The following is a 25,585-nucleotide window of genomic DNA, read 5'->3' on the forward strand; positions in this document are numbered from 1 at the left end:
TCGGGTTGTAAAAAATGTGTGTGTGGGCTAAAACGATGTTTTAAACCCGCGGATGCCCAGAAGCAAGTTATGAGAAGGGATCGCTCGTTCTGGTAAAACTACCATTCATAATGGAGTAAGTACATTCATCACGCTGTAGCAGACAAAAAAGCACGAATCGTCTTTTACTAACAAGGAATCAGCTAAAAGCAGCCCAAAGGCGAATAGAACTTCCCCTTCAGAGTGCCGTCGTACGTGTTGTACGTCATCACACTTTGTTCATGGCCCTGGACTACTGAAACCACCACCTCACTGTAACAAGTATAGCCGCCCAGTAGTATACCAACAGGTTGGGGAGGGCGAGGCCGTCACAGCTCACAGGGACCTGATGAGTCTGTCTAGCCAACCGGGGGAAGACCCCCACCATAAAAAAGAGCCAATGCAACTGTCTAAATCCTTGAAGAAGGACGGGAGTATCCACACAGGGCAGTTCCTGAAAATATAGGTACATTTGGGAAGATAGATCATCTTTAAAATATTAATACGCCCCAAGAGATTAAGTGGGAGATTAGCCCATCGGGAACAATGATCCTTCAGCCGACGAACTACGGGCTGGAGGTTGAGGCGCTGAAAGGACTGCAAGTCTCTCGACACCCTGATCCCAAGGTAGACAAATTCCTCCACCCATTGCAACTGAGTCTGTTTCCCAGAATCCCTAGCCCTCTCATCTAAGGGGAACAGGGCAGATTTAGCCCAATTGATGCAAATCCCCAAGAACCTCCCAAATTCATCCAAGGTCTCTAAAGCCACACTCAGCGAGGAGCCTGCATCATGCAGGTACAACAAGGTGTCGTCTGCATACAAGGATATCTTCTCCTCCAGAGGGCCCACACGTAGACCCACAATACGGCTAGATTCCCTAACCAAAACCACCAGGGGCTCCAGTGCCAATGCAAATAAACAAGGCGAGAGTGGGCACCCCTGGCGGGTCCCCCTCTGGAGGAGAAAGCAATCCGAAAGAGAATTGTTCACCCGAATCCAACCTTGGGCCAACCCCAAATCTCTGCAGAACCTCCCATAAGTACTCCCACTCTATGGAGTCAAAAGCCTTCTCCGCATCCAGAGAGGCTATGACTCTTGTATCACTATTAATTTGGGTAGTAGCGAGATTGAGAAATAAACAACGGATGTTGATATCAGTGCCCTTTCCAGCCATTTACCCCATCTGGTCCACATGGACAAGGTCATTCATCACCTTCCCGAGCCGGATGGCCAGTATTTTCACCAGCAATTTGGCATCAGCATTTATCAGCGAGATTGGCCTGTAGGAGGCACACTCCTCAGGGTCCTTACCAGGTTTGGGCACCAAAACCACTGTCGCGTCATACAAAGAGTTAGGGAGAGAGCCCAGCGTATCAAACTGTTTCAATAATGCAGTGAGTCTAGGGACCAGCAGCTCCTAAAAGGTAGAGTACAATTCTATGTGGATCCCATCCGGCCCCGGAGCCTTCCTAGCCTGCATAGATCCTAGCACCTCCTGCAGGGAAATATCCTCATCAAGTTTCCCACTTTTAGCTGCGTCTAGAGAGGGGAGAGGAACCGGTTCCAAGTACTGATAAAGCTCTGATCCGCTATAGGAGACCCCAGAGGAGTACAGGGCCCGATAAAAATCCAGGAATCTCTCGCTAATGTCGGTTTGTAGTGTCAACAGACGCCCATTGGAATCCCTCAGGCGACCAATATGAGTCATCGCTTGCTGTCCCCTGGCCAACCAGGCCAACATTCTGCCATTTTTGTCCCCAAATTCAAATACCCTTTGAGAACCGTCTAGCATAGATTTCTTAGTGAGGTCTATCCTAAGTAGGGAAAGGTCCCTCAACGTGTCCTGCCAGACTATATACTTATCCTGCTCGGGGATCGCACAAACTCGGCCTCTCGCAGCTTCGTCTGTTCCTCCAGTTGCCTCAGGGACTGCACAGAATGTCTTTTCCGCTGAGCTATGCGGGCAGCAAATTCCACCGAGCCAAGCCTTAAACTAATCCCAGAGCAATACAGGTTCTACGGAATCCGCATTATCAATCCAAAAATTACACAAAGCTTCTGGTAAGACTTCTTTAATGTGAGGGTCCACAATCCAGTACCTGGACAGCCTCCACATGATGCATGATAGTGGGCACCAACCCAGGCCCTCTTCAAACTCAGAACCCTTGAGTCCATGAGATGTGTCTCTTGCAAGATACAAATTTGTGGGTGGAGCTTTCGCAAGTAGTTGAGTACCAAGGAACGCTTAACGGCCGAGTTGAGCCCCCACACGTTCCAGGATACGATCAAGCACTTAGCCATATCCAGGGTAGCGTAAAAAAAGTCAAGACGCCAATAGAGATGTACAGCTCGTCCAATAGACCAACACAACCTGGTGAACAGTAAAAAGGGAAGAAAAAAAACATAAAAACGAAAAGCAACAACAACCCCGATCAGCAACGGCCAACCATCCCCACCCCCCACCCCATGCACCATTAAAAGGAGAGGTGCACTTAAGTCCCATAACACTCTTAGTCCAGAACTATACCCTCAGGTCAGGGAAGTGTTACCAGAACAAGACATAACCCATACACCGCCTTAAAAAACAAAACAGAGAAAAAACAAGGGCCTGTAGAGGGTAACACTAAAAGTCAGTCTCAGAACCCTTCAAGTGGAGTTGAAGATGTAGGAAAACTACTTTCACCTGACTGAGCAGGGGCACACGCTTAGAGTCAGTTGCAGGAAGGCAGCCTCCGAATGAATAAAAAGAATGTCAATAATGTGCACAACAAAAAGAAAAACAAATCCAGAGGGGAGAACACAAAAATTTACTATATCCAGCAGGAGCCGAATCGGGAGGGAGAAGAGCATACAGTCATCCGGGTAGGCACGGTAAGCAGGTGACACGGTGAGCTGGGAAGCCCACCATAATACGATGGGCAACATCACCGTCCTCCACACAGCGAGGCAGGAAAACAGAAAAAAGGGAAGGGGGGATTCAAGGGAGCCAGTAAAAGACAGAAACATGCTCACCCACACCACAGCATCAACCGGTGACCATCCATGGAAAGTACAGCAACACGCGGCAGGAACACTATATTATGGTGGCAGTGCTCCCAGCCAGGCCGCAGCATGCTTGGGGGTAGTAAAAAAGTGGACAGTCTCTCCATCCTCTACCCGCAACTTAGCCGGGAACTGTGCGCTGTATTTGATGCCCTTAGAACGTAGTGCAGCCTTGACACCATGAAAGGACCAGCTCTGTCACTGGGTTTCCATCGTGTAGTCGGGTAACATCAGGAGTCTGCCATTGCGGTATGGTAACTCTCCGGCCGCACAAGCAGCCCTAAGCAGCTTCAGCCCCCCTGGGGAAGGGATCTTGTCTAAGTCCTGACGAATCAGGCCCACATTCAACTGCACCTCCTCGATCTTAGAGGTGAGAGCAGTCTGGCAGGAGGTAATAGCTGCCATAACCGGAATACCCGGAGGCGCCGGGGGAGAGATCTCCTCATGGTCGGTCTAGGAGGCCATATTGCAAAGGCGCGCAGTAGGCCTCAGGCCGCAGGAGATCGGAGTAACCTCCACAGAGTCACACGGGGGGGAATTTTATCCACCTGCTCCTCCTTTGATTCCCAGAGGATTTAGAAGGCATTCAGAGGTGCCAGGATCCCTTCGATCTACTCATTGAAAACGGATTAGTAATCGGATCACACTCCAGGAGAGCTCTCGAGACACGTCGGCTCAGTTCTCCATCCCGGTCACGCCCCCCGTGTAGAGGGTTCTTTACTGTAAGAGCGGTAAGGATGTGGAATTCTCTTTCACAGACAATGTTTTCAGCAGGGAACATAGATAAATAAAGAAAACTATTATGCCCCGTACACACGATCACTTTTTGTCTTGAAAAAAAATGACATTTTTCATCATTAAAAAAAAAACAAAATTTTTCCAACTTCATCATTAAAAATGATGTTGCCCACACACCATTGTTTTTGAAAAATTATGAACAAAGTGACGGCACTCTAAAGGGGAAGTTCTATTCGCCTTGAGGCTGCTTTTAGCTGGTTACTTGTTAGTAAAAGCCAATTAGTGCTTTTTTGTCTGTTACAGCGTGATGAATGTGCTTATTCCATTATGAATGGTAGTTTTACCTCCCATCTCATAACTTGCTTATGGGCATGTCCGGGTTTAAAACGTCGTTTTAGCCCACACACAATCATTTTTTACAACACAAAAAATGACATTTTCAAAAATGCCCTAAAAAATTTAAGCATGTTCAAATTTTTTTTTGTCGTTTTTCAGAAGATGGAAAACAATGTTTAGCCCACACACGATCATTTTAAATGACATTTTTAAAAATGTGTACGGGGCATAAGATAGGCACCTGAATGACCACAACATACAGGGATATACAATGTAATACTAACATAAAAGCACACACAGGTTGGACTTGATGGGTTTGTGTCTTTTTTTCAACCTCAACAACTATGTAACTGCTAAAAAAATATGTACTGTCACTGTACTAATGACCCTGGCAGGGAAGGGGTGAACATCAGGGGCGATGGGGAGGGTTAAATGTGTTCCCTGAGATATTTAACTGTGGGGGAGGTGATTTGACTAGGAGAAGACAGAGATCCATGTTCCTGCTTAGCAGAAACACAAGGGGCCAGATTCACAAAGGACTTACGACGGCGTATCTCCATGTACGCCGTCGTAAGTCCGAAAGTGCGCTGTCGAATCTATGCGACTGATTCATAGAATCAGATACGCCTCACTGTTGCCAAGATACGACCGACGTAAGTCTCCTACGCTGTCGTATCTTGGGTGCATATTTACGCTGACCGCTAGGGGCGCTTCCGTAAATTTGACGTGATACTGAGCATATGCGCGCATGCGCCGTTCGTTAGGCACGTCATTTACGTGGGGTCACGATTCATTTCCATACAACACGCCCCCTACTTTGAATTACGCGGGCTTACGCTGCCCATTTACGCTACGCCGCCGAAACTTACGGAGCAAGTGCTTTGTGAATACTACACTTGCCTGTCTAAGTTGCGGCAGCGTAGCATAAATAGGATACGCTACGCCCGCACAAAGATGCACCCAGATACGTGAATCTGGCCCAAGATCTCCATCTCCCCCTCTCACAGAATGACAATCTGACTTGTTTACACAGACAAACCACTGTTCTGCCTCTCCCGGTAATTATTGCAGGGTTTTACAATGGTCGCAAAATAGCATGAATGTGTCAGCCGCAATATCGCAGTCACAATAAAAATCGCAGATCGGCACCATTACTAGTAAAAAAAAAATATTAATAATAAAAATGCCATAAAACTATCCCCTATTTTGTTAGACGCTATAACTTTTGCGCAAACCAATCAATATATGCTTATTACCATTTTTTACCAAAAATATTTAGAAGAATACACATTGGCCTAAAATGAGGGAAAACATTATTTTTTTTATATATTTTTGGGGGATATTTATTAGGGCAAAATGTAAAAAATATTGCTTTTTTTCGAAATTTACGCTCTTTTTGTTTATGGCGCAAAAAATAAAAACCGCAGAGGTGATCAAATACCACCAAAAGAAAGCTCTATTTTTGGGAAAAAGGATGTCAGTTTTGTTTGGGAGCCCCGTCGCACGACCGCGCAATTGTCAGTTAAAGCGGCGCAGTGCCGAATCGCAAAAAATCGCTCATTTGGCAGCCAAATCCTCCGGGGCTGAAATGGTTAAACAGAAACAGATATCCTTTCAGAATGGAACTGCTCTTTATACAAAGCAATCATTATCGCTGATTATTTTGTATCGAAAATTATCTTCAACATAAAAGAATTCAAAGTTTCAAGTTGCTTTTGACCAACAGGTGGAATTTCTGCCACATTGCAGCTCTGGGGCTTTGATAATACAGCCACAAAGAAGAACATACTGGAAGGCAGTGCAGCTAACAGCAAGCCATTAGTTTGGGAATTTGATTTCGCTAACACAGTTTGTTGTGTTAATCTCCTCCTTTTTTCTCTCTTATCAGCACATAATTGAGCTAAGTGAAAATAGCATCACAGCTCCTAAACTTAATACACACATCATCTTAACAAAATCAATTTTGTAATAAAAGTAGTACTTGCTTTTTCCGTAACACTGCCATGAGAAAGTCAACAGATCTCTGGGAACAATGGATTCTAAATCGAAATTCGACAAGTTTGTCACACTGATGTGGACAGGGTGGTTACCATGGATACAGATAAAAAAAGAATGTATCCTTATCAAGCCTAAGTAGACTTTTTAAAAATGCTTATCCTTTGAACAATTGATAGATTAAATTACTAAAGAAGGAAAAGATAAAAAGCGGCATGCTAACAGACTTACACTGAGCTGGAAGATAAATGGGAGCTGCCAAAGGTTTTTATATATCACCGTGTACTGTATAATACCTACTGCATATACAGTACTTTGTTTTATACTATACTACAGTGCATCTGGAAAGTGTTCATAGATCTTAACGTGTTCCCCATTTTGTTATGTTACAGCCTTATTTCAAAATGGATTAAATTCATTATTTTCCTCAAAATTCTACAAACAATACCCCATAATGGCAGCGTGAAAGAAGTGTGCTTGAAATCTTTGCAAATTTATTAAAAATCACATGTACATAATGTAAGGCCTCTTTCACACAGAGGCGTGCAGCCGCGGTGACGGTATAGCCGTGCTATTTGTAGTGCGGCTATACCGTCGTATTTACCGCGATATTCGGGCGCTAGCGGTAAGGTTTTAACCCCCGCTAGCGGGCGAAAAAGGGTTAATACCGCGCTTTCCCATTGATTTCAATGGGAAGGCGCGGTATAGGAGCGTTGAACACACCGCTCCTATACCGCGGTAAAGATGCGGCTAGCAGGACTTTTGGAGCGCTCCTGCTAGCACATCGCTTCAGTGTAAAAGCCATCGGGCTTTCACATTGAACACTATGGGGCATGATTTTTCAATGTGAAAAGGGGGCCTAAGTATTCACAGCCTTTGCCATGACACTCAAAATTGAGCTCAGGTGCCTCCTGATTCCAGTGATCATCCTTCAGATGTTTCTACAACTTGATTGGAGTTCACCTGTGGTAAATTCAGTTGATTGGACATGATTTGGAAGGAACACACCTGTCTATATAAGGTCCCCCTCCATTCACTTGTATTGTACAGTGCCTCTTTTAGACTACATTCTCCATGATCCACAGTGTTTGCAGAGCAAGCCCCTTCTCTGCATCTGATTGGTTCAGGTTCACTGCAGGTGGGGGAAAAGGAGAGTGAGGCCCCGTACACACGAGAGGATCCATCCGCTGGAATTGATCCGCGGACCGGCTCCAGCGGATAGATCCCCTGGTGTGTACAATCCAGCGGATCTGTTTCCGCGGATTTTTATCCCCTGGGATGGATTTCAAGTGGATACAAATTTGAAGACATGCTTTAAAATCTATCCGCTTGAATCCATCCCAACGGATTGATCCGCTGGTCTGTACAGACTCACCGGATCAATACGTCCGAATGGATCCCCCGCATGCGTCGTAATGATTCGACGCATGCGTGAAATTCCTTATATGACAGCGTCGCGCACGTCGCCGCGTAATCATCGCGGCGACGGCGCGACACGTCATCGCGATGGGATTTCGGGGGGGATTTCGATCTGATGGTACACTCCATCGGATCCAAATCCGCGGAAATCCTCTCGAGGATTTATCCGCGGAAACGGTCCGGTGGACCGTATCCGCGGATAAATCCTCTCGTTTGTACTAGGCCTGAGCTGGAAATCACAAATAATTATTCCAATGCTCACACAACACGGAAGGTCAGAGCGAGAGGCAGCTGCTGCAGCACAGGGATTGGGGAGAGGGATGTGAAAGCAGAGAGGCACATGCACCCGACAGCACACTGGGTTACACTTGCAAAGTGAACAGCTTACTTAATGAGCCTAAGTACGTAAACCCCTTTGTCTCCATTACATTTATTTTGTTTGAGATCCTCAAGCCTCAGCCCTGTCTTAGACTATAATTAAATGGTTTCAACTCTAAAACTGCAAATTGGGTATTCCGGGATTAACTGGGATGCAAGTCACCAAAAGTGCTTGTTATGGCAATGCAATAAAGTCCTAAACACAAAATATACTGGCTTACTTTATAATGTCCATAGAGCAAAGTTCAAATACAATGGGTAGAATCAGCCATCTCACCCAGCTATATAGAAACTATACCCAGGATAGCCTACACCCACCCCTCTGCCTCTTCTGATTTCAGACTACATTATAGGCAGGTGAGACCCCCAATCTTCACTAAATATGACAATGCCATCTAAGTACACAGAGGATTACCTCAAATTGGGGTGCATCACTTATCCAGTGCCCAATGAAATGTGGCAGGAGCTGCATGGAGGCCAATGTATATTGAAAATATCAGTCTGTATTGGAGAATGCAGTTTTATCCCTGGTGGCCTTGGTGAGGGGTATTTCCCAAAATCCCTTTGTGAAATTCCCAACTAGACATTGTCAATGCAAACCCGAGGCTCAAACCTCTCATCTGCCACAGCAGCCACTGGTTTCCTGCCTCTCCAGGGCTTCAGGAAGATTCACATGGTATAGCTGGAATTTTTTTTTTTTTTTTATTCAGTTGGTACATTTTTATAAATCACCTCTTTTTTTTTTTTTTTTTTTACCACCTCAGCTTTTACCAAATCCTTGAGACCGGCTCATGGTTTGATGCGTCTTACGTCTCGTTTTGTGGTTTGCATCATGTGTGGTATATTTACTATGCTCCTTATGTTTTTTTTTTTTTTTTTTTTTAATAAATATAGGCCAACACTATAATAATGATGGTAATAGATTGTAACAATAGCTTACCATTGTGGCTCTATATTGATTAACACCCCCCCCGCCCCCCTCTTGGCTCCCCGGAATCTCCTAAGTTTTCCTTCGCAAGCTAAAACAATCTTTAACGTTCATTGATCATGAATAATATGTGACTCACTCTAGGGAAGGACCCTAGCCTGGGAAATGTTATAATTTCCATGTTGCCGACGTATGGCTTGTTAGTAGCATACCCTAACTCTTTCTGCATAACTCCATGTTTTTTTATACTCCCGCCATTTTTCCCATTTTTCCCCATGTCCGCCGCTCGTCTCCAGGTGCCTATCCTTTAACTCTTCCAGCCTGTACGTTTCCTCCACTTCATCTATCCAGTTCCAAACGTGTGGACTTTCCGTCTCCTGCCACTTTTTGGGTATAAGTTTCTTTGCGGCGTTTAGGAGATGAGGAATTAAAGACTGCTTATATTTTTTTTTCCCCTCTTGGCTACAATGAAAGAGCACGACCCAGGGGTCTTTCTTTAAGTCTTTGCCCGTAATAACTTTAATTTGACTCAAAATTATGTCCCAGTAAGTTTGTATTTTTGGGCATAACCACCAAAGGTGGGCCATCGTGCCTCTTTCAGAGCAGCCCCGCCAACACTCTGCGGTCTGATCTGCTTTATATTTATTTGCTTTGTCTGGTGTAATATACCACCCTGAGATACACTTATAGTTTGTTTCGGCGGTTCGTACGTCAATTGCGGATGAATGGGTAAGATGCATAATCCTCTTATAACTGTTTGTCCCTCTTGTGGTTCCTAATTCTCTTTCCCATTTACCTATGAAGGGTGCTTCGCTCCGTGAACCTATCTTTACCAATAATCCATATAATTTAGTGATAGTGCCCTTTGTATTCTTAGATTTACAAATCTTCTCGAGTGGAGTTAGCTCCGCCTCCGTCCGTAATGGACGGGGGAGGTGCCTCACAAAGTGATGCAATTGGGAGTAATGCCACCTATCCAAGTTCCAAAAATCCGTTTTGGATCTCAAATCTTCATAGGTCATTATCTCTCCCTCTTTAATAATATCCCCTAAATATACCGTGTCTACCTTAATCCAATTCCCTCCAATTTTATTTTCCCCTGGTGCAAAATAAGGATTTTCTTTAAGGTTCATTAATGGGGAATTAAATTTACCCTCTATTTGTGTCAGGGTCTTGTCCCACATTCTTAAAGTATCCCGTGTTAGATCATGTGTTTTGTGGTCTAGTACTCTGTGTTGTGCAGGAATCCAAATAATATTATTCAAATGTTTACTAGTTAGTGCTTTCTCAATTTGCACCCACCTTTTGTCCTTCCTATCCCGTGCCCATTCTACCGCACGTGCTAAAACCGCCGCCTTATAGTAACTTTTAATATCCGGAACTGCCAGACCGCCGAATGGCTTACCCTGTTTTAGGATAGAGAGGGATATTCTATGCTTCTTATTTTTCCAAACATAGTTTAGTAACAAGGAATTAAGAATTCTCAAATATTGCTGAGGGAGTGCTATTGGGAGTAATAAAAATTTATAAAGAATTTTTGGGACTACAACCATCTTTAGCATATTAATGCGTCCGATCCATGAAATGGGTTTATTAACCGTTCTTTTTAATTCGCTCTTGATCTCATTTAGTAGGGGAATATAATTTATTTTATACATCTTCTGGATTGTATTGGCCAGTTTGACTCCTAGATACTTTAATTCTTTAGTCCAGGGGAACACACAGATCTCCTTGACCCGACCCACCTCCTTTTTGTTTAAATTAATGTTCAGAATTTCAGATTTAGTTTCGTTAATTTTAAAATTAGAAATGGCCCCATATTGTTGCAACACTTTGGAGAGCTTTGGGATAGATTTGGCCGGATTGGTTAGATAGAACAAAATATCATCGGCAAACGCCGATAATTTATGTTCCTCCCCTTCTACTCTGACTCCATTAATGTCGGGGTCGTTACGAATGGTAGACAACAGAGGCTCTAAAGAAAGAATAAAAAGAAGGGGGGACAGGGGGCATCCCTGCCTTGTCCCATTTTTCATCTCGAAGGGGTCCGATAGTGTCCCATTGATTTTTATTTTTGCTGAAGGGTGATGGTAGAGTGTTTTAATCCAGCGAGACATCCTTTTTCCTATTCCCATGGCATTGAGAGTCTCCATCATGAGCCCCCAGTCTACCCTGTCAAAAGCTTTTTCAGCATCAACTGACAGGAATAGACCTGGGGGCCCATTCTGCCTTATGGTCTGAAGCAGGAGGATAGCCCTGAGACTATTGTCTTTGCCCTCTCTGTTGGGCACAAATCCTACCTGGTCGGGGTGAATCAAAACGTGCATAGCCCCTTTTAATCGCCCTGCCAGAATCTTGGCAAAGAGCTTAGTGTCTGTATTTAACAGAGAGATAGGTCTGTACGCCGAACAGAGAGAGCTATCTTTCCCTTCCTTTAAAATTATTGCAACCGTGGCCGCAGTAGCTTCCCTGCTGATTTCAAATTCAGACCCTAGCCCGTTGAAGTATTTGCACATCTTTGGGATCAAAATGTTGCTGAATCTCTTATAGTACTGGGGGGTAAACCCATCTGGCCCCGGGCTTTTACCCCCCACGGTGGAATTTAGAGCTTCTTTTATTTCTTCTTCAGTTATGGGGCGGTCCATATTTAAACTTTCCATCTCCTCTAAACTAGGAAGTCCTGCCCTGTCTAGAAATTCTCGGATCTTCCCCTCCCTTTCCCCTGCCTGCCACCCTGGATTTTTTAGAGTATAAAGTTCCTCGTAGTAATTTTTAAAAGTATCCGCTATTTCTCTATTTGCGTAAACCATGTTCCCGTCTTTCCTTTTTATTTTATCGATATAGTTTCTAGCTTTCTTTTTTTGAGCCATTTTAGCTAGTTGCTTGCTTGGTTTGTTGCCCCATACGTATCTCTCTTTAGAGATACAGTTAAGTTTATTTCTCGCTTCCTGTTCCATGGTCTCCTTGAGGGCGTCTCTCTTTATTGTTAGGTTAAGGTATGTTTCTTTTGATCCCTGCGCTTTATGTTCGCGTTCTAAGGTCTCTATCTCTTTATTCAGGGTGTTTGCTTTACTTTTCAACTCTTTTTTTTTTTTTACGCCCTCCGCAATTAAAATTCCTCTGATGTAGGCTTTGTGTGTCTCCCAAAGGGTTGCGCTGGTTATCCCTTCTGTATCGTTGATGAGGAAGAATTGTTTTAATTCCTCCTCCACCCTGCTTGCCCCTCCTTCATCGCGTATCAGGCTATCATCCAGGCGCCACACCGGCCTCTGTCTCTTTTGTATGGACAGTTTAATTTTCATAGAGATTGGAGCGTGATCTGACACCGTCATTATTCCTATGTCCGTTTCCGTTATAGAGTCCAGAAGCCTGTGGTCCGCCAAGATGTAGTCGATTCTGGAGTACGTTCCGTGGGGGGGGGAGTAAAACGTGTAGTCATGTTCTTTAGGATGAAAAATCCGCCAGGCATCGACTAATTGGTGGTCATGAATCTTTTGTTTAATTCTTTGTAGAAGCCCATTTTTTGTCACCCTCCCACGGAACGTACTATCCTCTTTCGGGTCCAGGACAAAATTAAAGTCCCCCATCAGGATCGTATAGCCCTCGGCGAAGTCTTTTAACTTTCCCAGAATTTTCCCTAAGTATTGGGTTTGATGAACATTTGGGGCGTAGATATTTGCTAAGGTATAGACAATGTTGTCAATCCTTACCCTAAGGAAAATAAATCTCCCTTCTGGGTCTGTCTTCCTTGCCTCTAGGGTAAATCCAAACCCCCTTGAGAACCCAATTGCCACGCCCCTAGCGCGTTTCGAGATAGAATCCCCGTAAAACCAAGTGGGATAAGCGGGTGAAAAAAGCTTAATATTCGCCTCTATGGTTAAGTGAGATTCCTGAATAAACACGACATCCGCTTTAAGTTGTTCGATCTCTGTGAGGACCTTGAGTCTTTTAACGGCTGAATTCAAACCCTTAACATTGTACGATAGAAATTTTACTTCAGTCATTATTCTATGGCTGGATCATTTCTTAATGAACTGTCCATGAGATTCCATGGGAGCCAAGTTCCCTTTTCCCTTCCCCATCCCCCACCCTCCTCTCCCCCTCTCCCTCCCCCCCTGCCCGGGCCACTGCCTCGCCTCTGAACCGTAGGGATCCTTGGTACCCCCTACCCATCGGCTCTTATGGCTGAGGTGGAGCTCCTCTACGCCCCTCCCACCCTCTTTTTCTCCCGAAATTCCGGGGACTTGATCTTTAGTGGGTGGGGTAACAGATCTGCCCTCCCCCCTCCTCCCTCCGCTCATCCCCCCCCTCCCCCACCCCTTCCCCCCAATACCGGATAGTATCCCCCGGGACCTATCCCCCAGGACCACCCTGGGGGTCAAGCATCTTTCAACAAGCTATTCCTCCCATCCGGGCAAATCCACCACAGGCATATCGAATTTGCGGCAAAATCCCACCAGGTCCTCTGGGAATATTAATTTTGCTGACACCCCTTCCTTATGGCCTATCAAGCAGGCCGGGAAACCCCACTGGTAATTAATATTAAGTAAGCGCATCTGTTCCAATAAGGGTTTTTGGTGTCTTCTTCTGGCCAGGGTTTCCCCGGCCAGGTCCGAGAAGATCTGAATCTCAGTCCCAGCATAGGATAGCGGCGGTTTATTTCTCAATTTTCGCCAAATCTCCTCTTTATGTTCAAAATGTCTGAACCTAACAATAATATCCCTATGCCAATTGCCTCCTCCCTCTCTGATCTTTCCCACCCTATGGACCCGTTCTATTTTGAGGGGACCCTCCGAGGCTTTGTCGAGGAGGGGGAGGAGCAGGTCATTGAGAATTTTTCTCAGGTCTTCGCCCTTCTCCTCCCTAATAGAGCGTATTCTTAAGTTCTGCCTTCTGTTACGGTTCTCTTGATCTTCTATTCGATATTGCAACCACCTCTGGTTTTGTTTCAGCGACAGATGTTGGTTTTTTATTTCAATAAGGTCAAGGTCCTGCTTTTCAATCTTTTTCTCGACTTCCTCTACTCGTTCTAACACATGATGTAAATCCATTCTTAATGTGCCGATTTCCTCTTTTATTACATTCTCCAACCTCTTTAACATGGCCTCCATTTCTCCCATGGTGGGAACGTGGGACTCCCGGCTAATGTCGTGCATTTGACTGGCGGCGGTTTCGGATACAATTGAAATGTCAGCAATTGGGGTGGCCGCCTCCCCCGCCCCCTTTTTCGTTGTCCCCGTTTTTTCCACTTTTTTTATCTGACCTGGGCTCTTGGTACTCCCGTCCGGGGTCATATAGTGTCTGATCGTGCTTGTAGAGGAAGTCTCTTTAGGGATTTTCGGGGCCGCCCCCCTAGTTGACCTGTTCATATTATATTTTTTGGTCTGTCTGATGCGTTTCCCCAGTTTGGGAGGAAAAAAAGAAAAAAAAAAGGAAAAGAAAAAAGGATGTTTTGTGCCGGGTATTTCCGAACCACTTTAAGAGTTGTATATATCCATAAATTACCCCATACGTTAGGGTGAGCTCATGGGAGAAGGGTAGCGTACGCTCTACCTCAAAGGCAAAACCACCCCCGTTTAAACCAGCCCTACTGGGGGGGCGTCTGCATTGGGGGTCCAACAATCTTCCAGTCACAACGGGCAGAGTAGGGGGCCTGTCTACCCACCCCCCCCCTTATATCTCCCCCTTATATGCCACTTATTTCCCCTTTTCTTTCCTCTTCTTTCCTCTCTCTACACCCCTTCCCTTCCCCCTCTGTGATGGCCGGCAGCCTCGAAACCAATTGGGCTGTTGCGCCCTGTTGTTTCCCTCTGCTCCTGGGTTTCTAAATGCCCCGAAGGCTTTATAACACGTCCATCCAACACTCCGGGCCAGGCCCGGTAGGGGGGTAAAAATTCTCTGACGTTGTATCTAATATTCCGGTCAAGGCCCCCAGCAATTCCACTAACTCTGCTGAGGCAAGAAAAATGACTCTTAGGTGACAGGTACTTGCCAGCTGTACCTTAGTGGTGATTCCTACAGGGCGTGTAGCATAAAAACCTATAGGCCATACATGCTTATCCTTCTTGAGTAAGGCAAGTTTTCTTTGCCTTAATCTGTTGTTTTGTATAAACAGCCAAACTTAATCAACAGAGTGATGCATCTTTAATATATTTAGTGTATGCCTCTGATATTTGCCAGCTGTTTCCAATACAGAGCCCCTCTCCTTAATCCACCTATATATTCCCTTTCTTTCCCTTTTTTCTTTTCTTTCCCCTTCCCCTCCTCTCTTCCACCTTAGAGGTAGGTACCGTGACTCCAGGGAATCTGATATTTATACACTAAGTGTCCATATTAAAGTCCCTATCGAACAGAGCTGTGATTGTAAACCTTCAGACCATCAATGTTTAAACTCTTAGTGGATATATTGAAGAGATATATTGAGGAAAGATAAGGAAAAGCCACGTTTTTGCAAGGCACCTTTATAACGTTTAAAGTACAAAAAAAGATGAATGGATAAGCTCCACTTTCTTACCCTGTCTCAGCTGCTTGGACTAGGACTCCAAATCCACATACTGCATTCATAGGATCTTTTACCAATAAAAAAGGGTTAATGTTACCTCATTCGTTGATCTTCTTGCCAAAGAAAATTTGATTTTCCCCCTTCTTTTTTCACCTGGTACAGAAATATTCAGAAATTTCCCGGGATTTGCTCCACGCAAGGAGGGGGGGGGCGGGCGGACAAGCAACGTGCCCCGGAGGGAAGCCTCCCAGCTATTCCCTCATGTTATGCTTCACCTGCTGCCGGGGGGGGGGGACGTGGGGGGGCCGGAGGATGAAAGATTCCCGGAGAGCGGAGGGAGTTAGTGCGGTCTACGGGGTGGACGGACTAGCCGCTCGGTGTCCACCTTCCCTGCGACGCATCCACCGTCGCTGGCACACCTCCGGGTCTAGGTCCCTCCATCCCTCGCATCCTTTCCTGGGTCAGATCCGTGGCGCTTGCAGCTCCTCCCTCCGACGTGCGTGCTTCACGTGCACCACGTCATCACGGTCGCTATTTCATTTATATATAATATAAATCACCTCTTTAACTTTTTCAATTACCTCAAAAGGGCCTTGCCTTCTGGCTCAGAACTTACTATTTACAGCGGTGATCATTACTGCCACTAAATCTCCTACCTGGAAGGGTCTTATTTTCAGCGAACCATTGCAGACCCAGTGTTGTGCCTCCTGTGCATTTTGCAGGTGTTCCTTAACCAAAGGCATCACCTTTTTAATCCCTTACTGCATTTGGTAGACATACTCCAAAATGCTTTTGTAGGGGGGATGTTTTGAAACATGCTAATATTCCCTTGTTCTCATCCAAGGCTCATCTTAACCAACAACATAACTCTTCTACACTATTAGGTAGATTCAGTAAGAGTTAGGCCAGCTTATCAGTAGATAAGCCGACCTAACTCAGAATCTACACCGACTTATGTTTAAGCGTATGCTCAAACAGAGATACGCTTAAACATATCTAAGATACGACAGCTTGCGCCGTCCTATCTTAGATTGCAATATTTCGGATGGCCGCTAGGTGGCGCTTCCATTGTGGTCGGCGTAGAATATGTAAATGAGTAGATACGCCGATTCACGAACGTACGCCCGGTCGATGCAGTACTTTTACGCCGTTTACGTAAGAGATAGGCCGCGTAAAGTTAGAGCTAGGCCCTATTGGAATAGTAATGTCAAGTATGGCCGCCGTTCCCGCGTCGAAATTCAAATTTTTTACGTTGTTTGCGTAAGTCGTCCGTGAATCGGGATTTACATTGTTTACGTCCACGTCGAAATCAATAGGCCCGTGCAGCGTACTTAGCCGCAATGCACACTGGGAAATGTAGGCGCCCGTCGCATGCGCAGTTCGCAAAATACATAAAAAACTTAAGGTCAAGCCCCATTAACATACAACACGCCCCCCTAAAACACATTTGAATTAGGCGCCCTTACGCCCGCCGATTTAGGCTATGCCGCCGTAACTTAGCAGGTAAGTACATTGTGAATCATGTACTTGCCTTGCTAACTTACGGCGGCGTAGCTTAAATTCCTTAAGCTACGCCGCCACAAAGTTAAGCAAATGTACCTGAATCTAGCTATTTGTCTCAACTTTGACTCAAATGCATCTAGTCATAACAAGTTTGACTGAGATCCCTCAAGCTTCAGCCCTGTCTTGGACTAAAATTGTTCACAACTAAAACTGAAAATTACAACATTTAGGGGACTAGCTGGGACACAAGACACCAAAATGTTTGTCACAAACATTGTCTTTATTGTGACTTTAGCAGGCTTGTCTTCATGAAAATAGCTGCATGAAAATAGACATGAACAGTACTTTTTATGGCAAATTAGTAAAGTTCTAAAAACAAACGTTATTGGCTTAGAGCCAGTTCACACTGGGCCTGACGAGTCGCATCCCATTCAATGCAATGGAACCGTTCTAATAGGAGCGACGCAAGTCGGGGGCGGCTCGGGGCGACCTGCATTGACTTCTATACAGAAGTCATTTTGCGGGTCGCCTCTGAAGTCGTCTTCAGGATGACTTGCAGAGTCGCCCCCGAAGTCGTGAACCAGCTCTTACTTGCTGCATAATATGCCCACAGAGTAAACAAAAGTAAAAAAACATTGTAGCTTTAAGCGTACCTAATCAGCCATCTTTCCCAGCCATACAGGGATTGATGTTAATCCTGTCCATCTGAGATCATCCTTTCTTCCTATTTCCTTTTCACCTTTTAATTTAGTAAAATCAAACTTAGGACAAAACTTTATTTTTATTTTTATATTTTACAGAGTGGGGGTAGATTAGAATACCTTTCAGGTTTGTATTGCTACAGTACCTCTGCCCCTGTTAGGGGAGATTCGCCTTCTCTGTTTGTCCTGTTTATCATTGGAAATTAATAAAGGAAAATCTAAAAATGTGGGTTGTCCCCTGGATTAGTAATAGAGAGGAATTTAGAGATTCACTTAATTTGCAGGGATTTCCTCTAATTCTCTCACGTTCTCTTTGGCTATGGCACAGGAAGTGAAGGTAAATCTCCCCAATGGGACAAAGATTGCACAATGTACCCTTACCTTGGCTCCCAAAGGTCTCACTTCCAGAAAATAGGGTGGTATATACCTACAGTATATATCTGTGCTGTGGTTCGGGGGGTGGGCATAAGCTTACTGCTCATCAAGGATTAGGGCCTGGTATGGATTTTAAGAGGGAACCCCACAACATTTGTGTAGGATGAGGGTTCCCCTTCAAAATCCATATATCAGACCCCAGTATAGGATAAGGGTCTGCTATACTTAGTTAATTTATTTCTTGCACAGCATCATTAGTACCTTTGTCATCGAAGTACAAGTTAGCCACCTACAACCTGGCAACCAATGATATTATTGGTGGCTAGGATTCAGGAAGCTGGCTTGCACAGTGCATTAGTTGGTAGGATTCAAGTGAACGCCATTGTCCTAGCAGCCAATGAGCTGGAAGTTGTTGTGAGTTAGTGGTGGTAGTGATATTGTCACTAAATAAATGACTTCAAAATGCATCAGCTGGAGGTTCAGTGGAAGGGTTGGATGGGTGGGATGTGAACATGTGTAGTTTGGGATGAACTCTACATGTCTGCCTATTCAGCACATGAAAAAAAAAATCAACATCTCAAAATGGATAAAACCAGAGGTTTTTTTTTTCCATACATTTAGAAACTTCTACTAAAGGGGGCAATAAGCAGCTTCTTAGGTCAGAGGGATATTTTTTTTTCTGCAGTACTCAGTTACACCTGTTTATATTGAAATGACTGACAAGGAAAATGTTCCTTGAGTTTTTATTCAAGTATATTGGGCTTGCTTGTAGACACTGCTTGAATGGAGATCTAATGGTTCATAGAATGAATTAAACACTATCCTCCATATCTATGTATAGAAAAAATATAAAGAGAGTTGCTGTGGCTTTGCTGTTATTATCCCCTTGGATAATAGAATATATTTTCTTTCAATGCTACAAGTGTTTCAGCAAAATAAAAAAATAAAATAAAATAATTGTGATTGTTTGTACTGTTTGTACTGTGATTGTGTTCCTAATGATGTGTGTGTTACTCAACACCCTGTGTGATAACAATAAATTATTATACAAATTAATACATATGCCAATGAATACACATTAATAACCCATCAAGCACAAAATCATGAATATCAGTATGAAAATCATGAATATGAACAATGTTCCCTGTCTCCACCTCCAGGGATGCTGTATAAGAGGTGCAAGAGAAGTCCCTTCTTAAGCTCAGTCTCCACTGGATATGTTTCAGGTGCATTTTGACAAAACATAGCAATAAGTGGACAATAATGCCGTGTACACACGATCGGTTAAACCGATGAGAATGGTCTGATGGACCATTTTAATCGGTCAAAACCGATCGTGTGTGGGCGCCATCTGTTATTTAACCATCGGTTAAAAAAAAGCCAACTTTTTTTAAATTTAACCGATGGATTCCTAACCGACGGGAAAAAAACAATTGTTAGTAGGCACAACCATCGGTTAAAAATCCACGCATGCTCAGAATCAAGTCAACGCATACTTGGAAGCATTGAACTTCGTTTCTTTCAGCACGTCGTTGTGTTTTACGTCACCGCATTCTGACACAATCGTTTTTTTAACCGATGGTGTGTAGGCGCGACGGACCATCAGTCAGCTTCATCGGTTAACCAATGAAAACGGTCCATTGGTCCGTTCTCATTGGATAGACTGATCGCGTGTACGCGGCATTAGGATCTGGTAAGTTAGTTTTATGTAGATAAATACAAGATCTATGGTCTTTTATTGTATGGACTGATAAATTCATATCAACAATCATGATGTTGGGAGATAATCATACTGATATCCATGCATTTGCTGGATTTATAATGTATGGTTATTAATGTGTAAGGATTGGTACAGGGATCCTCAAACTATGGCTCTCCAGCTGTTGCGGAATAGGGATGAGCTTCATGTTCGACTCGAACATTGCCTGTTCGGCGAACAACGAACAATTTGAAAAGCCGCGGAACACCCTGTTAAAGTCTATGGGAGAAATCTAAAGTGCTAATTTTAAAGGCTAATATGCAAGTTATTGTCCTAAAAAGTGTTTGGGGACCTGGGTCCTGTCCCAGGGGACATGTATCAATGCAAACATTTTTTTAAAAATTGCTTTTTTTTCGGGAGCAGTGAATTTAATAATGCTAAAAGTGAAACAATAAAAGTGAAATATTACTTTAAATTTCGTAGCTAGGGGGGGGGGGGGAAGTTAGCATGTGAAATAGCGCATGTTTCCAGTACATAGAACTGTCCCTGCACAAAGTGTCATTTCTGAAAGGAAAAAAAGTCTTTTAAAACCGGACTTGAGGCTATAATGAATTGTCGGCTCTGGCAATTCAGAGCGAATTCATTCATTAAAAAAAAAAAAAAAAATAGCGTGGGGGTCCCCCCAAATTCCATTATCAGGCCCTTCAGGTCTGGAATGGATATTAAGGGGAACCCCGCCGTCAATTTAAAAAAAAATTACGTGGGGTTCCCCCCAAATATCAATTCCAGACCCAGGCCACATGCCCTCAACATGGGGAGGATGTCCCCATGTTGATGGGGACAAGGGCCTCATCCCCACAACCCTTGCCCGATGGTTGTGGGGGTCTGCGGGCGGGGGCTTATCAGAATCTGGAAGACCCCTTTAACAAAGGGGACCCCCAGATCCTGCCCCCCCTATGTGAATTGGTAATGGGGTACATTGTACCCCTATCATTTCACAAAGGAAGTGTAAATAGTTGGAAAAAACACACACACACACACACACCGTAGAAAAAAGTCCTTTATTAATAAAAGAAAAAGAAAAAAACTCCAGCGGTGATAATCCACTCGTTCCCGGCTTCCTGCTCCAACGTTGTCTGTATCCAGCGACGGGTGCGGGTGATCTCCGGTCCAGCGATGAGAAGATCCATCCATCCAGAGCGCAGCATCGCCAACCTCCTCTCACCGCTGGACACAGCCCAGCGAATGACGCAGCTGAAGCTGTGACATTTCTTATATAGGGGAGGCGGGGCCACCCGTCACGTGACCCCGCCCCCTCTGACGCACCATCTGCTACATCACTGGGGAAGCCCAGTCTTCCCTCTTGCTGGGCTTCCCCAGTGACGTAGCACTGGGGAAGCAATGATGTTTTTGTACAATGATGTTTTTGTACAATAAATTTATATTTTTCTATACAATTTGTTTTTTGTTGCCAATATTATCCCAATACCAGAGGTTTTTCACACAATTTAAACATGTACATAGAATCCTTGATAACTATTGCTTTTAATACATGTCTTTAAATGCCTGTTTTCCCATGCCAGGACTGGAAATCTACTAATTCAGGCAGATGACAAAAAAGAGATGGTGTAAGCAAGAGTATTCTGGGGCCAGTTAAAACCCTTAAAGCGGTCCACTTTGTGATTTTGACCTACTGGTGAGCCTATCATATAGACTTACCTGTAAGTAAAATGAATATCTCCTAAGCATGCACCGTTTAGGAGACATTCATCCTAAATGCAGCTGGCGACGTCACCAGCGCATGCGCTCTAAAGGTCTAGCATAATGTGCCGTATCCATCGTCATCGTGCATGGGGGTGACATCATCATGCCTCTGGCCACTGACACAGCTGGAGTCCGCAAACCCGGGACGAAGGGAGATCGGTGGAAGATGGAAGCCCTCACAGAATACCACTGGAGGGCTTAATTTTAAGGTAAGTATTTTATAATGTGCTAATATGGGATGCATATTAGTGCATTATTCTATTATTTTTCAGGGGGAAATTTTTTATTTTTTTATTTATTGCAGCGGTTTACTACTGCTTTAAGAGCAATGATCTCTGACATTTTCCAACAAGCTAAAATATAAGCAATTCCAACAATAGAAAGCATTTATTATTTATTCTTAGGATTGCCAAAAAAGTTCTGCTTTATGCCTGACCCTGACACCAGGCCACTGAATTGACATTTATGACCACAGTTAGTAAAAGTTCAAAATTTATTTTAGCATATGAGTGGTGTTTTGCAAAGGCAAACTGACAGATTCTGGCTCAGGTAAAGCAATGCTAAGAGCAAAGCTGAAGTACAATTTGCAGAAACCTATTGTAGCCAATAGATTTCACCTTTCTGATATCAGTTGATTGAAAAAGAAAATATATATACCGTATATACTCTAGTATAAGCCGAGTTTTTTATCATTTTTTTTTTCTGAAAAAGCCCCCCTCAGCTTATAGTCAAGTCTCTCTGATCCGCATACCTGATCTCCCGCTGTTTCGCGCAGTCAGTCGGCGGCCGTTCAATGTAACAAAGCCCTGCCTCCTCCTTGTCCTCGTCCGTGATAGGCGGAACACTGAACACTGACTCACTGCTGGGAAACTGAGTGTTCTGCCTATCACGAATGAAGATGAGGAGGCAGGGCTTTGTTACACTGGACAGCTCCAGATTGACTGCGTGAAACAGCGGGAGATCAGGAATGCAGATCGGCACAGCGAGACATGCAATGGGCACAGTGAGGCATACAATGGGCACAGTGAGGCATGCAGTGGGCACAGTGAGGCATACAATGGGCACAGTGAGGCTGAAAGTGGGCACAGTGTAGCTGCAAATGGGCACAGTGAGGCATGCAATGGCCACAGTGAGCAGGGCAGCCATCAGCAATTTTGGGGCCCCTTACACAGCTTTAGGCATGACCCCCCTGGAGTAGCGTCAGCTCACCTCTCTTTCCTCTCCTGATGCAAGTGCAATCTGCAAGTGTCAGCACACCTCTCTCCTGATGCAAGCAGAGATGGGGGGGTGCTACGAAAATCTGCAAGTGTCAGCACACCTCTCTCCTGCGGGCCCCTGGGTAGATGTAGGCCCGTTACCAGTGTAATGCCTGTACCCCCCTGATGGTGGCCCTGACAATGAGGCTGCAAATGGGCACAGGGAGGCGACAGATGGACATTGTTGACCCTCTTTTCCACGTACAGTAGCTGCTGCATTTCCCATCCTAGTCCTACAGTATAATCGAGTTAATACGTTTTCCCATTTTTTGGTGTTAAAATTAAACTCAGCTTATATTCGGGTCGGCTTTTACTCGATTATATACAGTATATCTTTGTCCACTGCACGCTTGAATTTTTCTTATTTAAAAAAAAAATAACTCATGGAGAAAAACTAAATCTGAACATTTAATTTACAAGTGCAATACATTTATTTATATCTTTTACTTGATTTGTAAGTCAAATGCAATTCCAGATAAAATATGCAAGCAATAAAATATGCAAATTCTGAATATTCAGAATGATGTGTATTATTCCTTTATTCGTGATTAACTGGAACAGACAGTCAGCATTGTTCCTAAATACATTCCGTGGGATGCCAATTTACTAAAGCAGATACTTAGAAAGGAGGGAAAATCAGCTTCAAAAGGCTGCTAGATTATGATTCTTCTTATATCCCCAAAATAGGTCATGAATAAGAAAAAAGAAAGAACATAGGGATAAATGGCTGAAATATAAAGGATGAATAGAAGACATGTACTCTATAGATATATAGAAATAGTTACAAGATATAATAAAATAATCATTTTATGGGTTTCTCTACTTTTTAGGAAAAGTGCACACATTTTATTCTGATATTTTTCATGCTGGTTATCAAAAACTGACATTTTTTTCATGTTGTTGAAAAACGATGTAAAAATCTGTATCGACCGTCTTTGTAATAAGTAAATGACATCTTCACATAGCTTATTTCTGCTCATACAAAGATAGCAGTGTATTTGCCCATAATAATAGAGCACACCACTGAATAAACACATCTATGCAATAAATCACTGTTATGAATTTTGTAATATTCGCAGCTCTTACATTACTGATATAAGAAATTGTATGAGACTTTATTTTATTACTTGTTAAGGTCCTTACCTTAGCTGAAGACCCAGAGTACCATCAGTAGCTTGCACTAATATTGCAAATGGCCCAGTTGAGCTTGACAGTACAGGTGATGATACGTTCACATTTCTAGAGTAGAACAAACATAATTTTTATGACATGATGTATTGTATACAATACATAAAAAAAAAAAACAAGCAAAACAATAGAGAAAAAGCAGCACAGTGATTATCGATTAAGGTATATTTTCGGAAATTTGAAGGTGCTGCTTATGCATTGTATTTTCTTTTAAAAAAACAGATAGGTCATGATTAATCTGTGGTGCAATGAATAGTGGGAAATGAACCTAATTTTAGTGAAATAATACAGATATATTGTAGATGGTCCTTACTGAGGGGCAAGGTCTACTAGAGAAGTTGTCTGTGCTGCCTAATAGTCACTTATCCCAATTTAAAGTGATATTAAAGGCAGATAAAAACAAATAAAAAAAAACAAACCTGTTACCTGCTCTGTGTAATTGTATCGCACAGAGCAGCACTAATCTTCCTCTTCTCAGACCCCCCCGCGGCGCACCTGGCCCCTCCCTCTGGCCGAGTGCCCCCATAGCAAGTGGATTGCTATGGGGGCACCCAAGCAGGCTCACTCCTGAGCTCCATAGAATACATGAAGGTAAAAATATTGAGCATTTAAAGGATTTGTTAACTCACATGTACTTTATATAATCCACTCTCTTATAATGATATGTTCCCCTGTGTGTGTGTGTTGTATAAAAGAAAAAGCTGTATATACCTTATTTGTGAGTGCTGTTCAGTGGTCACGTGAGATGTGCTGCATCTCTCCTCTCTCCATCTCACAGCTGCAGTGGGAGGGGCTGAGATTCCCCCCCCCGGTGATGTCAATCTGGAGGGGGGGAGGTGAGGAGGTGAGAGTCGGAGAGATGCGTCACGTCATGTGACCACCGATCAGCACTTACAGATATACGGCTTTTATTTGTATATAGCACATACACAGGGGGAGATATCATTGTAAAACAGAGTACATTATATACAATAAATCATGTTATTACAGCACGTAGAGTATGGAGTGGGGCTTTGAGTGTGCCAAGATGGAGTCAGACAAAATGAATACATTTTGCAAGGATTTATTTAAAAAATATATAGAAAAAGTTTAATTCACCATCCTTAGATAGAGCTGTTTAAAACAATGAATAGATCACAATTAATTGCAAGTTACAATTTTTTACTATTTCTTTGGTCCAGGGTGTGTGTAGATCCTGGCGGGATATTGTAGAAGAGCAGTGCCGGCCCAAGACATTGTGCTGCCTGGTACCAAGAATGAAATGCGGCCCCCCCAAAAAAAAATTACGCCCACCAAAATGCCCCCACATCCATTATTTTATATCATGATAACTAAAGTGGCCTATCATGGCTCTATACATGTATATAGGAGTATAAAAAGGACCCGTTATGGCTCTATTCATGCAATTAACCCCACAGTGGAGCGGAGAGCGGAACGAGAGGAGCGGTTGGGCGGCAATTAGCCCCACAGTGGAGTGGAGAGTGGAGTTGGCGGAATGGGATGGCGTGCAGGCAGGAAATTTGCTGCCCCCCTGAAAGTGCTGCCTGGTACAATGGTACCATCGGGTCCCATGGTAGGGCCGGCCCTGTAGAAGAGGCCGACGCGTTTCACGGGTAACCCCACTTCATCAGGGCCTATTAAGCTGTCGCACAGAAAAATCATAATAAATAGATAGTAATGAATAGATAAATGGATAAAACAATATTCAGAAAAAACAGTTTTCAAACATACAGTAATGGT

At 43.8% G+C, this 25,585-nt stretch overlaps 1 protein-coding gene across 1 annotated transcript in view; it reads right to left on the bottom strand.

The window, feature by feature from the left end:
• The window catches only part of TMPRSS15 (transmembrane serine protease 15), a 505,254-nt gene that overhangs the window by 107,870 nt on the left and 371,799 nt on the right, over positions 1-25,585 (bottom strand). Inside the window, exon 19 of the mRNA XM_040338815.1 lies at positions 23,801-23,896. Within this exon, the coding sequence (XP_040194749.1) occupies positions 23,801-23,896 (96 nt within the window). The remainder of the gene's footprint in view (positions 1-23,800; positions 23,897-25,585) is intronic.

This window comes from Rana temporaria, chromosome 2 (assembly GCF_905171775.1).
Source record: "Rana temporaria chromosome 2, aRanTem1.1, whole genome shotgun sequence".
NCBI classification, from domain to species: domain Eukaryota; kingdom Metazoa; phylum Chordata; class Amphibia; order Anura; family Ranidae; genus Rana; species Rana temporaria.